The 15,999-nt window shown below is 37.2% G+C and overlaps 1 protein-coding gene across 4 annotated transcripts in view; it reads right to left on the bottom strand.

The window, feature by feature from the left end:
* MORC4 (MORC family CW-type zinc finger 4) overlaps positions 1-15,999 on the bottom strand; it is a 66,500-nt gene that overhangs the window by 26,270 nt on the left and 24,231 nt on the right. For all 4 annotated transcript variants that reach the window (XM_036226715.1, XM_016148574.2, XM_016148566.2 and 1 more), the window contains 5 exons: positions 11,509-11,607; positions 8,618-8,746; positions 6,854-6,922; positions 6,395-6,446; positions 4,838-5,013 (listed from right to left, as the gene is read on the bottom strand). In XM_036226715.1, coding sequence (XP_036082608.1) covers positions 4,838-5,013; positions 6,395-6,446; positions 6,854-6,922; positions 8,618-8,746; positions 11,509-11,607 — 525 coding nt within the window. The remainder of the gene's footprint in view (positions 1-4,837; positions 5,014-6,394; positions 6,447-6,853; positions 6,923-8,617; positions 8,747-11,508; positions 11,608-15,999) is intronic.

Here is a 15,999-nt window from a genome sequence, read left to right on the forward strand (position 1 = left end):
TCTTTGAATATTTTTTCTATTCCTTTTCCTCTCTGTCTTCTCCTTTCTATACTCCATTTTTGCATATGTGGGGGCACTTAACAGTATCCCACATTTCTCCAAACCTTTTAATTTTTTTCATTTTTTTCCTGTTTTTGGCATAATCTATAACTGATGTATCCTCAATTTGCTAACTCTTCTGCCAACCTTAATGTGCTGTCAAGTCCTTTTACTGACATTTTCACATTAGCTATTGTATTTTTTACTGCTAGAATTTCCATTTGGTTCTTTTTAAAAATAATTGTGTCCCTTTATCGATATTCTCCACTTAATGAAATATGGTTTCCTTTAGTTCTTTGAACCTATTTATAATGGCTGTTTTGATGTCTTTGCTAAATCCAACATCTGGGTATCAAGAACAGTTTCAATTGCCTATTTTTTTTGTCCCTATGTACAGGTTACACTTTCCTGTTTTGTTTTTGCATGTCTCATTTTTTTGTTGAAGATTGGATATTTTAGATAATATAGCATAGCAACTCTGGATACTGATCCCACCTTTCTGAATGGTTGCTATTGCTTCATTGTTTATTTAGTGACTTGGCTGAACTGACTCCATGAACTCTACTGCTCCCATAATGTGCAGCCTCTGATGTTCCTGCTCATATTTCTTCTTGATTTTTATCTTTTACCTGGCAACCCAGGATTCATCCCTGGGCCAGCATAGGCCACTTATTAATCAAAGGTTGTGCCTTAGCCCATTAACTAGTTAGATTTTTACCCTTTACCCATGGATGTGTGTATGGCCTGGAACTGCTATCACAGTTCAAGGAATTTATGTTTCTACCCCACATTCAGCCAGGTAGTAGTAGCTTAGATTTTCTCCCTCAAATTATCTTTGAAAGGGCACAGCCTTGACCATGCACATGGTCTTTCAGTACAACAGGGACATGTGCAGTTTTATTTGTAAGTCCAACTTACTAGGCATAGTCCCTGGGTCAGAGTAGCTTAGTGTACAGCCAGTGGTTGGTTAGAGGTTGTACTTAAGCCCCTAGTGCCATTGAGGCTCCAACCCTTTGTTGTTTGATCTGTGTGAGGCCTGAGGAGTGCTTCCATGTCTACCTTATATCCTGGTCTGATTGCTCCTGAAAAAGTGCAGCCTTGTGCTTATACACAGCCTTCCTAGCCCACAGGGTTGACCATGTTCCCAGGAGAGCTCTTCCGGACTTTTTCCTTGGTTCTGTCAACAAACATCCAACTGGTTGGCTATTTTGCTTGTTGTAATTTATACTGTAGAGTTATGAGTACCCTCTTCACCGTTCTCCAAGATTTCCACTGCTTCTGACAGTGCCCTTAGGAGTGGAATAGTCCATGATCTGTTCCACATAAGTTGAGTTTTTTCAGGTAGAGCTAAGAAGCTCTTCATCTTTAAGGCCTGCCTCTCTCCCTAAGCAGAAACATTGTGCCCCTGTGCAAGAGCTGGGGGCAGGGGCAGTGGCCATCTTCTTTAGAGTGACATCTTTTCTTTTATGAATGTGTGCTGGGATGGTTTTTGGCTTGCTCCTTACAGAATGAACCCCTGCCCTATAAGCAAGCTGAGGCTGAAGCAATAGGGGTCTAGTATTTTCAGCATGTTGTTTCCAGGTGAATGCTTTCACCTTGAGTGCGGGCTGGGTGGAGGAAGAGAAATCTGGCTAGGAGAAGAGAGACTAAGTCTTTCTTGGGTTTGTCTAGAATAGAGCTTCTGCAAGACAGAACTTGGAGAGATGAGAAATGTCAGAAGCCTGCCCCTCCCAGGTGAAATGAGAGCTCTACATTAGGAGACCTGGGAAGAAGGAGCCCTGGACTCCTTGACCACACACACCTGGAATAAAGCTCCCTGAGTAGTCTTCATAAAACACAGCTTGGAGGAGGATAGGAGAAGGCTAAATGCCAAAGAGCCCTGCTGTTCTTTCTGATATTTAATAGATTTTCTTGGATAAACGTTTCTCCATTTGCTGTATGCCCCTCGGACAATTTCCTGGAACTCAGAATGGTTGTTTTAATTTGTTTTGTTTAATAGTTTTTCCAGTTAAATGGTTATTTATTGGTGAAAGTGCCCATCACATTCCTCATTTCTCTATTGTGGAAGTCTCTCTTGAAGGTATTTTAAAATGTTAATACTGGCCCCTGAATCAACTTATTCATTTGCAAAATCATTCTTTTCTATCTCATGTTTGTTGTTTCAAATATTCCTTTAAAAATATTAGAATGTCTCTCTACCATTACCGTGTAATTTGGATTTTATTTTTTGGTTATCTTCTTAAGCATGAACAAATTAGCTTTTGACATATAGCTTACTCAAAGGCTCTCTAAATATCTAAATAAATTACAGCCACTAATTCTCACCATATGTTTATGTCTACTTTGGACCTTCGTTTGTACTACTCACATAAAACCTAGAATGAACTGGGGATACTTACATATAAAAATTTGACTACCATAAGCTCCTTCATCTTTGATTCCATCACTGCCTTAGAACACTGCCTTTCATACAGTAAGTGCTCAAATATATGTAGGAGGAATAAACAGAAGGGAACTATTTCCTTTAACAAAAATAAGCTGTCTTTCACTAAAAAATTTATACCTGTTTCATACTGGCTGAACCTATTCTTCATAGTAAGTGCTCCCCTCCCCTTGCCAGATTTGTGAGACTCACAAAGCTGTTTCCAGTGACACCTCAGGAGGCCTTACTAGGTCACATAACCTACCCCGCTAGAAATTTTAAAAAACTCTTTTGGATAGTGTAGGCTTTTATTTACCTAGAGTTAGAGAGCTGTACTACATGACCCAGGGACCCTTATCAATTTCAGGTTTTGATAACAACAAAGGAGATATTTGTAACTCTTGATTAAACCTATTATTCCATCAACGTTGTTTTAGCAGAAAACCCTGTATTTTCAGTGAACTCCTGAACACCTTCACTTTCCCTTATAAAAAGGCAGATTCTTTCCAACTAACCTGAATCCCCCTATACGTGTAGCTTGAAATGACATAATCATCATTTACTGACCTTACATAAAACATGACAGCAGCAGCAACATCAATTATCACATATCTCTTTCTTTTGAAAGAATATTTCTCTTAAATTAAAACTACACATGAACAATCAAAGTACTTAATCTGTTCTCTAGAGCCAAAACCCAACCCTGGGTACAGCAGTTTCACAGACTTATACAGAAATCTCAAGAAAGACTGATGTAGTATGCCACCCAATGGATAGACGGACATACTGCACTCATAACATCATAACACACACACACACACACACACACGTTAGCATTTGTAAATCTCCTTCAGGTTACCAAAAGCCAGTACAGAGTAACAAAAGAAACGCTAAAGATAAAGGGAAGGTGGTCACAGCAGGGAAAGTATAGCCTTCAAGAGCAATGATACCTGGATACTTCAGTGGCAATTCTGATACATGACCATCTCAATGAGACTGAGGGAGAGAGGTAGCAATATGCTTCAAAAACACACACTCCCTTCCCAATCTAATATGGGAGCTGGAAAATTATAGATGGGAACAGAGTAAAATCAGGGTCAAGTCTCCAAGACTGGCCTATATTTCTTAGCCCCTTGCTGCATAGTTCAGTCTTAGAAATTGCTCCCTCAATATGACTCAAATTCAGTCTTTATTTAATGAGTACCTCTAGATGCTTTCATACAAATGCTTATTTAATTACTTTAGAGTTTTATTAGTTTTGCTCCTAATAGCTTACTTCCTCTTGAGACTTTTTGTTCATGTTCAGGGGGGTCATGGGGTTCTTCCAATATCTACAGGGTTTAATTGTGGAAGAATCACTGAATAGGGGACTTGCACACATGTAGAGATGTCTGTCTAGATGAGAAGCTGAAAAGACCCACCTAAGAAGCAAGAAACAAGGAAAAAATCAGTAACATTGGGAGAAAAAACAGGAGTCATTTTACCCTATTATGTATTCCATTGCTTCTGTCCTGCAACACAATGTTAAGATATCCAAAGCAAAAAGGGTCAATGAAAAGTTCCCAACCCAGTAGATAAAAGTCACATTATTGATGACTATAGAAGTTTCTACTATTAGAGAGCAACTCTACCTGCCCTACGGCTTGGCTCTGCCAGAAGTGAGAAGCATAACAGAGAGGAGAAAGCAATTCTTAATTGAGAGTCCCGAGTTCCAGTCTCATGGCAGTATAGGGGCAGTCATAGATTTCAGTGCTTCGAATATTCCTGATATTTAAGAAAAAGAAATGATATAAGCCTTCTTATTATAAAGACTAACAAAATAATATTGAAGAGGAGCTAGAAGATGAACAAGCAAAGGCTAAAGCTATACTTATGCTAATAATTTACTCTAGGAAATAATGAACTAGAAGGCTTACCTAATGGCACAAACTTCTAATGGTAATTTTTATATGTGACCAACACGTGCTAGGCCTATGGGACCCCCTAAACTTAATGAAAGAAACAACATTTATCTACTTAATTTAACCTTACATTTCTATAGCACATTATGCTTTTCAAAGAGTTTTCATGTCTATTTCTTCACTTACACAATTCCCAACATAATGTGAATACATAACACATAAAAAAGAATTTGTCAGATGACAACCTCAAAAAAGTTTTTTTCAAAAAGGATAGACAGACTTGACATAGCAGTTGTAATGTTGAAAAATTGGGGATACATGCAATACACAATTCTGTCAACTCCAAATGGTGTTTCTCCTTCTGAATTCCATGCTAGGCCTTATGAAAAACATAAAACGTGATAAGCACACCACACTTTACAGGAAAACAGAGCCTGAAGTTTACTACCAAAGAGAGACTATGTTTTTTACCCACCTGGAAAACTGAAAGACACTGGAATCCAGAGGCTTAAGTTGAAGAGAAGGTGTTCTGCTTTCTTTCCCAATAGATGGAAGCCGGTTAGGACTATCAATTCCCTCACATCCAGTTGTCTTATTATTCAATTCATCCATATCTTGAATAGTAGGGATCTTTGGTGGATTAGTGAATACCTAGCAAAAAAGAAATGATTCGTAAAAATCCCAATTTCAACCTAAATACCAAAGGATGAGAGTCAATCCTTCTGATGCTAGGAAAGAATACTTAGCCAAATAAAAAGAAACTGTTTCCTACACAAAACAAACAGCGCACTGTAATGTACACTAGAACACTGAACTCAGGCACGTTCAGTTATAGCCTTATCTGCTGGAGGCCAACAGACCTCCCCAACTCACTTATTGGCTCCTCGAGTCATCCCACCCACAACATAAACCCAAGCCCCCTAGTCAGTGTCTAATTCTCTCTTGTGACCCAGTTTAAGGCTGGGTTTTCACTCCTCTGAGATCTGCGATGAGGGTAGCGGTAGAGGGAATAAGCACTGCAGCATGTATTGGTGCTGGTTTTGGAGAAATGCATGCGAGACATAGACATTTATTCATGGTGCACACACACAGAGACATGCATCTGGGATTTTGTAGGAGAGCCAGCTTATGAAAATAGTATGGATGATGAAGATGAAGGGATATAAGGGGGAGGTAAACTGAATGAGGACAAGGCAGCCCCAGGAAATCTCCCAATCTCTAGAACAGACTATGAAACCAAGACATTAAGGCATGAAACCTGAATATTCATATACCTGGGTCTTGGTAGACTGTCAGGAGAAGAATTAGTATTAAATTGCCTCTATCCTCACCAGTCTTGACCTACCCTGATTGAGTGGGTGGAAGGTGAATCTAACATGCGGCTAGCAGATATCTCTGGGAAAGAGGGTCAACAGGAAAATCATGCAGAAAGGCAAGGTTGGGAAGGGGGAAGATAAATGGGTGCTATGGTGGCTGTCAGGAAAGGAGTGTCCCTGAAAGGACGGCCAACCTTATTGCACCCTTCAGCGTCCGGAGCTGGGCAACCATGTCCGAGAGACAGTGCTCCTGAAAATTCAAAACAGCAGAGTCTTTATAAAGCCAGCCAGCCTGAAAGCAGGGATGGGGAGGGGCACAAAGAACCACCCCTTCTTCCCAATAGGAAGGAGGAAGAATCACCCCAAAATCTTGGAAGCAAGAAGGCTGAGGAAAACCAGACACTCAACAGGAACAGCCTGTATGAGGATGGAACATAACCCTGATAATTCTGTGACACGGAGGGTACATTCACACTGTCCAGAATCAGTACTGAATTCAAATCTGGGAAATTAATGATTTGGCTCTTCTATTTTTGGTGATCTGAATATCAGTAACAGCAGATCAAAGCAAAATTAAAAGATGCAATGAAAAAAAAAGACCACCAGAAGAAATGGTTCATTATTTCTATGCAGCTTTCAAACTGCTACTTCCTTCAACCTATGTCTTCTGTTGGAAAAAATTTGTGTGAAAAAAGGAAGAGGGCAGACTGTCTCACCTGGTATGTCTCATTTTCCATCGGCACCTTCTTCTTCTCAACAGTTTGATCTCTAGGAGAGGATAAAAGTGCTATTTAGTTCACTCATGAAATTTCTCAATCTGAAATAGGTTACCAATTGTAGATTTATGTTATAATATTCGTTCCAAATTAGAAATAGTGTGGGTCTCACCAAGTGCCTTCCTGAACTCTGTTACTGAAGAGAAATTTCAGATTCCCCATCAAAAGACAGAGGGGGAGGGAAAGGAGAGAGGCTAAAGACAATCACTAGTTAAGACACTCAGGAGATGACTAGAAGGAATAAAGAACTGGGAGAACAGAGAGGTGAGGAAGAAAATCATTAAAAACCCAGAAAGAAAGAAAAAAAAATCAGCTCTTTTCTCAAAACTCCCTGCTCTACTAGGAAGAGTCAGGCTCCTTGACTGTATGATATAAAATACCACCTTCAGTATACTCAACTGTTTCTTAGCTTTGCTCAAGTACAGGCCTTCATCAATGAGTTCGTGTTCCTCTGGAACAGAGCATCTCCTGCAATACAGAAAAGAAATTATCTTTTGGAAACAAAACGTGCCCTTCACTTTTACCCTTCATTTGCCTCACAACTATGGCAGGTTAACAATCCTCTCACATCATAGAGTCAGATTCCACCCACATTACAAAACCTGTATGCAGGTTAACATATACTAATTCTTATTTCAAGGCACACTGTCATCTAATTTTTTGGGGGGTGCTTATATCACTTTTCTCTCAAGACATTAAAAGTACTTGACAGCTACAAAATTCCTATTATGGTAGACAACAGGAAGCATAATCTCTATTTTTACACAGAGAAGTTCAAGAACAAGAACCTAGGTCTTTCGTCTCTCATTTACGAACAAAGTAATTCCCATGGTGTAGACTAGAAGCATGAGAATCCCTAAACTAGGTGATGATGACTGAAGAATATCAGAGGCTATGATAGAGAGAAGCAATAAGGGAGTAGGAGCTTATATCATAAAAAGAACAGAATGGAGTAGCAAAGAGAAGAAAAAGGAAAACTCTATAAATGAAAATTAATTGCTATATATAAAACATGAGGAAGAAGATTTTAGAGGAGTAAAAACTGAATGCAGTACTAGTAAATATATTCAATGGTCAAAGGTAATTCTAGAAATAAATAAAAATTAATAATAATTGGTAAGCCTATACTATACCCATTTTATAAAGGGGCAAAATATCCTTGAAGGCTGTGTCTCCTGGGCTAAGTGTAAACTGATAAGAGATACAGGTTTCAAAATAAGACTTCTAATCATACAGTCCTAGTTATTCTCCACAGAGAGGTACTTAGGCACAGCTGGAGACTATGGGGAAATGCTTACTCATTACAGACTTAGACTTCATTTATTTAATTTCCTCCATTTTAAGCATTTTTTTTCCTAAAAGGCATACTCTGTTTTAGAGTTTTGATTCTATCAGCATTTATCCTGAGGGAAAAAAATATTACATCAAAGCTGAAATGAAGTAAAGTGAATTATTGTTATAAACCTATGTGACACTGAATCAAATAATCTTTTTAAATTGAAACGAATGTCCATGGATATGCCGGACACTATATAGATGTTAGGTGCTACGAGGAACACATGGTGGATTAAGAAGACGAACATGGAAACAAACAGCATTGAATGTTCAATAGATACTACAACAGATTCAGGTATAAGAAGCATATGAAGAAAACCAACTCAACCTGAAATATAAAGCCCTTGTTCTCGAATAGCTTTTAATCTCTTGAGGAGCCAAAGTATAGACAGATGAAAAACATCCACAAAATACAAAAGAGTATGTGAACAAATGTCAAGAATACCACAGGAAGCCAGAGTAAAATTCTGTAAACTACTGTCAACAGGAGAAGTACCACACAAAATACTTAAGCATCCCAGATGGATATTGTTTGGAAAGGCAGATACAATACATAAAGTCATTCTAAGCAAGTGCAATGACACTATCAAGTCTTGGAGGAGGGAATAAGCGTGGCACGTGTTTGAAACAGTGAAGCCACAGGTCTGGCTAAAGCATAGGGTTTGAGTTACGGTACAATAAGAATAAGGCTGGATAAGTAGGGTGTGACCAGGTGGCACAGGCGCTTGAATGCCACACTGAAGAGTGTGGACCTGAGATGAAAAGTATTTTAGAATATAGAGACAGATCAGGAGTTATTTCTGGCATAATACTGAATCCTAACCTTACCTGTACTTTGGATGGGAATTATAGTAACAAAACCACCTTGCAGGTAATATAGATGGATCGACCTTGCCAGGAAGCTTCCTCCATTTAAGACACTCATCACACTGTACCCATGTCTGGTCAGGAACCTTCCTGAGTAAAGGAAAACAGAAGTGTGACTATGTTTACCCTAGTTCTGTGCTCTGTCTTAGATTAAGAAAGCACACCTTAAAAGTGAAAGAACATAATTTTATACATGAATTACATTAGAAGTATTATAGCTTAGGTGTCTAAAATGTATATATCTTGAAATTCACAGAAAAAAATAATAATAGAACTACACCAGATATAGATGGATATAAAAAACAGTAACAAATATTAACATGGTAAGCTACCATTATTTATGGAGGTCAATAATATTTATCCTGGAATCTCTTGTTCCAAGCAAGCAAGAGGATAATTTTTTTTTTTTTTAATTAATTTTTATTCTGATGACTTTGGTTAACAAAATCCAGTAAGTTTCAGGTGTAAAATTTAACAGTAAGGCTTATATCGCACTGAGGCAAGATAATTTTAACTCTGAAATTAATTATCTAGGAAAAATTTTATATATACTACAATAGTACCAAGAAATAAAACCCATAGAATCATTTTATCTGGTTCTATCCAATCTTGTGACAAGTTTAAAATGCATTTGTGTGAGTCATTGAACAGTCATCAAAATGTCTCCCCCAATTCCCTGCAGATCCCTACTCCCATTTTTTTTTTCTTTTCAAAAACGTTCTTCGTTTATACTTAGTCAAAATTTTATTAGGTTGATATTCCCAAAATTAATCTAAAAAAGTAATATAACTTTGATTAAATTTCATAACTAGAAATGATGGCTCCAGTCCAACAATTGGATTATGTTATTAAGGTAAATTCTTCCAGAGTTCTATCTTAAAACACATATCCACTCCCATCCCACCCAGGAAGCATAATCCAGTCACCTACACCTTAGAGTGAATTTGTTTCTCTGTGAAAGGAAGTGGTCCATACATAATAGAAGCAGTCAGCATTTAAGGTGTGAAAGGAGTGGGAAGTGGGAAGGATGGAGAAGAGACACAGAAAGAGGGTAGAGGGCCAACTAGGACCAATTTGAAAAACATGTAATTTAGCCTAGGGTAGTTTTTGTGTATGTTACATTTATATTGCTCTTATACTAGACATTTCAATAGAGTGGTGGATTTTTTATATCTTAGTTCAATATTTTTCTTATCTTTTAAATAGTGCTTTTTTTCTAGCTGTAAAAGTAATATAAGCTCATTATTAAAAAAACTGGAAAATACAGAAAGACATGAAAAGAAAATAAAAGACACTCATAATTCTACCACTCAAATACAATGTCATACACATTTTTGGATATATAGCTTCCTGTCTCCTACTTCCAGGCAGCTCCAGCCTTGCAACCTCTGAGCTCTAAGCTCAGGGCTGACCTCTGGTGTCTATATATATATATTTCCATACAGCCAGTGTCTTATTTAGAGCCACAGCAGCAAAAAGCAGTTTCAGCAGTAGTGGGAGGGGAGAGAAAAGGTCATATTAGCTTTGGATTTACATGTACGTGCACAAAAGAGTATCTGGCAAAAGCATGACAGTATTACTCTCTTGGGGATAAACACTAGAGAGAGCAACACTCTGCCTCAGGTTACATGCAGAACACGGTAGAGATGTCCATCCATCCAGACAGAAGAGGCTTTTAGCTTGTGCTTGCAATAAATATGTAGTTAAAGGGGCTATACCATATTCCTCTCATTGTATCCTTCCAGAATAGTGTCATGTAAAGAACTTGGGTTTGGGAGCCTGATAGCCTATATTTGAACCTTAGATCTACCACTTTCTACCTATCTAATCTCGAGCAAGGTACTTAAGCACTAAGTGTATCAGTGTTTACATTTGTAAAGAATAATATAATCTGTCTATCTCATAGGGTTGTTGTGATAAACAAATGTAAATACAAGTAAAGAATTTAGACCAGTGCCTGGTATATACGTACTCAATAAATAACAATCATTATTACAACTCTGCCTCCAGAAAGACTGTATAACATACATATACCTATTCCAGCAATGTATGAACATCTGTTTCAATGCATTAATCACACTGCTTATTTGAAAGGCCGAAAAATGGCATCTCATCTTAATTGGCATGTTTTTGAAAACCATGGAGGTTGGACATGAGCAAAATATTTAGAATAAAATACTGATATTCAAGCAGTAATCAGGTTGCATTTGAAACAAAAAATTTATATTATACATTTTTCTGATGATTTCCATTAAAAAAAACACACCGGTGGGACCCTAACTCAAAATGAACTTTTAACACTCTAATATTTGTTTTGATAGTGGTGTCACTGACTGCGTATGTGTTATTACACATTCTATCTTCTGTATTATGCTCCTTTCCTGGCCTACTGAGGCATTCCATCTTGATTCTGTGTGTAATTACCTGTCTTAGAGTCAATAAATTCTATCTTTTTTTTCTGATATGCAGGGTTCTCTACTTCTACTTTCAAATTCCTTTGTATAGTTACAACAATGTCCATTAGGAATAAAAAGAAGAAAAGTTTGCTAACATTTCTGAATACTTACTATATGCTAGGCACTGTGCCAAAAATGTTATATCATCTAATTTAATGTACTCAAAGAGGTAAAGCGGCTTACCCAAGCTCACCCAACTATTAAGAAGCAGATTCAAACCACACGACTGTTAAACCAGAATGAAGAGGTCTAGAAAATAATGAAATTAGTACCTGTGATTTTCCAGTTTTAGTTATTAAACCTCCTTATGTGAAAAGCACCATCTTACCTTTATTTCTTCCATTTGCTCTATGAAAATTATCCCTGATACTTTTATATTCTATATTTACTACTCACGGTATTGTCCTGGCTATGGCTGAGGTCTCAAAATTCTCTTGGGATGTCTTTTCCTTCCAATAAGCATTGAGCTTCTGGGCAAGGGCATTTATCGTCAACCTGAAAGAAAAAATAAAAAGCAGCATGTCAATGTTGAGGATTTGTTGAACAAGAATTTCGAATATTCGGCATAGGTTTGAACACCTACACTTAAAGGAATCAAAATAGGAAGCCACTGCCTTGCAAATTATGTTATAATGTTAAATAGTCACTTTGGTTGAAAAGGTAAAATGGTCGCAAGTCCTAAAAAATACTGTGTTCTCCAAATTTTCAGGGCTTTTCAAATCATGAGGGGTGGGGAGTTGACAAGAGACAATGACAGAGGACTAAATTACAGAGCTAGGATAGAGCCAAATATGGACAAGTTATTTGATTGTCAGATGACTACAGGTAAACAATTCAGGAACAAGTTGAAAGTCAGAGGATCAAATACAACACCCTGTCTATTACAGATCAATCAAATACAAACCTAAAAATGTCTATAAAGTTTCTCTCCATGCAAATGCCGATCAGATCTTGCCAACAGGCAAGAAAGTCCCCTTCAAACCACTGGAGGCTATACCCCAGTTCTGGCTGTGCTCCAGGGTCAAAAAATATAATATATATTTAAGTCAAAACAGGAATTTTACTTTTAAAAATTGCCAATTTCTAATGACTAATTCATATTTAATTCTACAACTCAGGATTACAACTTAATGTAGAGCTGTACACACCTGAAATACCATCAATTTGGTATGTTTAAAAATCTCTTGACTCCCTGGATCATTCCCAAGGTTTTTGCTGATCTCTTCTCTCCTTGAGGGGAATTCTTCCTTACCTCAGCCTTACTCATATTGAAATAGATTCTGACTACAGAGAGAAGATTAAAATAACCATACATCAGCTCCCCACATCAACTCCTATTCCCATCCGACCTCCAAATGTTCCTACCTCTATGTTTATATCCTATTCTCAAGTCACAGATGAATAACTAGTCCTTGTTTTCTCTTAAAATTCTACTTTAAATCTACTTTAAAAAGAAGTAAATTAGACAGGATTCTGGGAAGATAATGGAGGAGAAAGTACCAGGTATCTGACTCCTCACCTAGACAACAATTGCACTAGCAGAACCTTTCTGATGTAACTATTTGGAACCGTGGCATCTATTGAAGGGTTGCAACTTCCATGGGAAGGCTTGGGTGGTAAACTGTCAAATTTCAGCTCTTAGCATAATAGCAGCTATGATCCCTTACTCCCAGCCCGGGGGCAGGCAGCTGTGCACACATACTAAGAGCAGCCTGCAGGAGCCAGGGTGGGTAAAAACGACTCTGACCTTCAAATATCGGGGACCGGTGCTCTGATCGCTATTTGCTGCTCCTGATCACAGGATCATGTATCACCATGGTAACTACAAAGAAAATAGCTATAATATGCACAAAAGGAAATGAGAAGATTTAAATGTTTCACTATGAAAAATGAATTGAACACAAAAGACAGAAATGCAGAAAATAAGAGTCAAAAATCTATAAAGCATACAGAAAACTAATAGCAAAGTGATGGAAGTCCCTCCTTATCAGTAATTATTTTAAATTAAATGTAAATGGATTAGATTCTCCAATAAAAAGACAGAGATCAGTAGAATGGGTTAAAAAAAAATCCATGATCCAAATGCATACTGTCTGCAGAAGACTAACTTGAGATACAAAGACACAAATAGGTTGAAAGTGAAGGCATGGAAAAGGATATTCCATGTAAATAGTAACCAAAAGAGATCAAGGGTAGCTATACTAATATCAGACACAATACAGCTGAACCACTTTATCTGTGGTTTTGATGTCTGCAGTTTCAGTTACCCATGGTCAACTGTGGTCCAAAAATATTAAATAAAAAATTCCAGAAATAAACAATTCTTAAGTTTTAAATTGTGTTCTGTTCTGAGTAGCAGAATGATATCTTGCATTGTCCCACTCCATCCCACTCAGAACATGACTCATGCCTTTGTCTAGCATATTCACACTGTGTGTACAATATCTAAGATATTTTAAGACATCACGTCCATACAACTTTTATTAGAGCATATTATTATCATTGTTCTGTTTTATAATTGTTGTTGTTAATCTCCTGCTGTGGCTAATTTACAAATTAAGCTTTATCATAGGCATGTATGTATAGAAAAAAACAGTATACATAGGGTTTGGTATCATCCGTGATATCATGTATCCATAATGGGTCTTGGAATGTATCCCCCATGGATAAGGGGGGACTACTGTCCACTATAAATCACTATAGCTGAAACGTGGAAGTAACCTAAATGTCCATTACTGTTTGGATGGATGAGCAAATGTAGATACACACGATGGAATATTTTCGGCCTTTAAAAAGGAAGAAAATTCTGACATAGACTACAACATGGATGAGTCTTGAGGATACTATGCTCAGTGAAACAAGCAAATCACAAAAAGACAAACACTGTACTATTTCACTTATGTGAGGTATTTACAGTAGTCAAAATCATAGAGACAGAAAGTGGAATGGTGTTTGCCAGGGGCTGGTGGTGAGGAGTGAGGAATTATTGTTGAATGGGTATAGAGTTTCACTTCTGCAAGATGAAAATAATTCTGGAGATAGATGATGGTGATGGTTGCACAGCAGTGTGAGTGTACATAGTGCCACTGAACTGTACACTTAAGAATGGTTAAGATGGTCACGTTGAATATATTTTACCACAATAAAAAATTGAAAAAAGGAAGTAGATATGTAGTTGTCAGAGGTTAGAGAGAAGGAGGAATGTGTTGTGAATTCTAATAAACAGGGGTTTCTTCTGGGATTATGAAAGTTTTGGCGATAGGTAATGGCGACAGTTGCACAATTTTGTGAATATATAAAAAACCACTGGATTGTACACTTTAAAATGGTGACCTTTAAAGTATGAGAGCTGTATCTCAATTGAAAAAATACACCTCTGTTCTCATGCACTCAAGGAAAATTTACTGAGGTAAAATTTACAGAGTAAAATTCATCTTTTCAAGTGTGTAGTTCTATCATTTTTGACAAATGCATACAGTCATGTAACCATCACTTCAATCAATATACAGTTTTTCATGTATTTTGAAACCCCATTTTTATGACAAAAACCCTGGCTTTACCCTACTATTCTATTAATCACCTTCCTTTTACTTTCCAAATACTGGTATATGTAGTCTATATCTACTATATTCTTGTCTTCATTCTCCTGTCTCAATCCTCTACAATCTAGTTTCCACCATTGCCACTCCATGACACTGTTCTTTTTCTCAACCCCATTATTCTATCAATGATCCCACCAATATCACAATCTACTAAATTTGAGACTTTGAAGAGACCTTTGATTCTTCCCTCTCCTTTATCTCCCATATCGCATTATTGATATACCACTAAATTCTTTTCATCTTATTTTCATAGTGTCGGTCATATACTTCTTTTTCACAGTTACTCTTATCTCAAACCTTCACCGCACAGTTAGATTACTCCAATAGCCTTTAATCCTTCCTTTAATCCACCTCACTTCCTGTTGCCAGATACATCAACTGACATAATTCATGTAAAGCACCTTATAAACCATATATCAGTATACAAGTATAATATACACTTGACCCTTGAACAACGTGGGTTTGAACTGTGCCAGTCCACTTATATGTGGATTTAATTTTTTTTCTAATCTGCATATAAGCGCAGTTCAAACACACATTGTTCAAGGGTCAACTGTAATTTTGATCCATAGTTGAGAATCCACATATGGGGAGGACCAATTTAAGTTATATGTGGATTTGTGACTGTCTGGGTGGTTGGCACCCCTAACTCCTTTGTTGTTCAAGGGTCAACTGTACTATATTCTTAAGATAGTGTGTCCAGTCATTCCTTTATTCACGAATACACAATGAATTCTCATTGCATAAGGCATCAACTACTACTACAGAATGTCCCTCTATGACAGTTCTCAAACCTTCTTGGTTCGTGGCACCCTTAGTGTCTCAAGTTTTTCATGGCACTCTTAAGTCAAAAGAAACATGTATCAGTTACATTTATTGGTACGTTGGTACGTTGTTCAAGGTACCAACAACTTAGTAAGTGTTATGGACTAAAATTTAGAATCCATTTGAAAAAAATGCTACATATAAATTGAAAAAATATTTCTATTTCATGCATAACCACAACTGTTTACTAATGGGAAGTGTATGTCTGTTGGGTACTGTACAACTTCTCAAACCTTGGAATCGGATTGGACACAGTTTTCCTCATTTCTTATTTGATACTGATTTTCATGTATTACTTGTTTTGTATCACAGCAATCACTGAAAACCCAGTTTCACAAAGATATGAAGTAACCAAAAGGAATGCAGCAGATTTTGGTGCATGGAAGTGGGGGTAAAGCTATAACAAAAAAACTAAGAATGTGGAAGTTTGTTTAGGATTAGACAATGGGTAGAGGGTGGA

The sequence above is a fragment of the Rousettus aegyptiacus genome, unplaced genomic scaffold (assembly GCF_014176215.1).
Source record: "Rousettus aegyptiacus isolate mRouAeg1 unplaced genomic scaffold, mRouAeg1.p scaffold_m13_p_9, whole genome shotgun sequence".
Taxonomy (NCBI): Eukaryota; Metazoa; Chordata; class Mammalia; order Chiroptera; family Pteropodidae; genus Rousettus; species Rousettus aegyptiacus.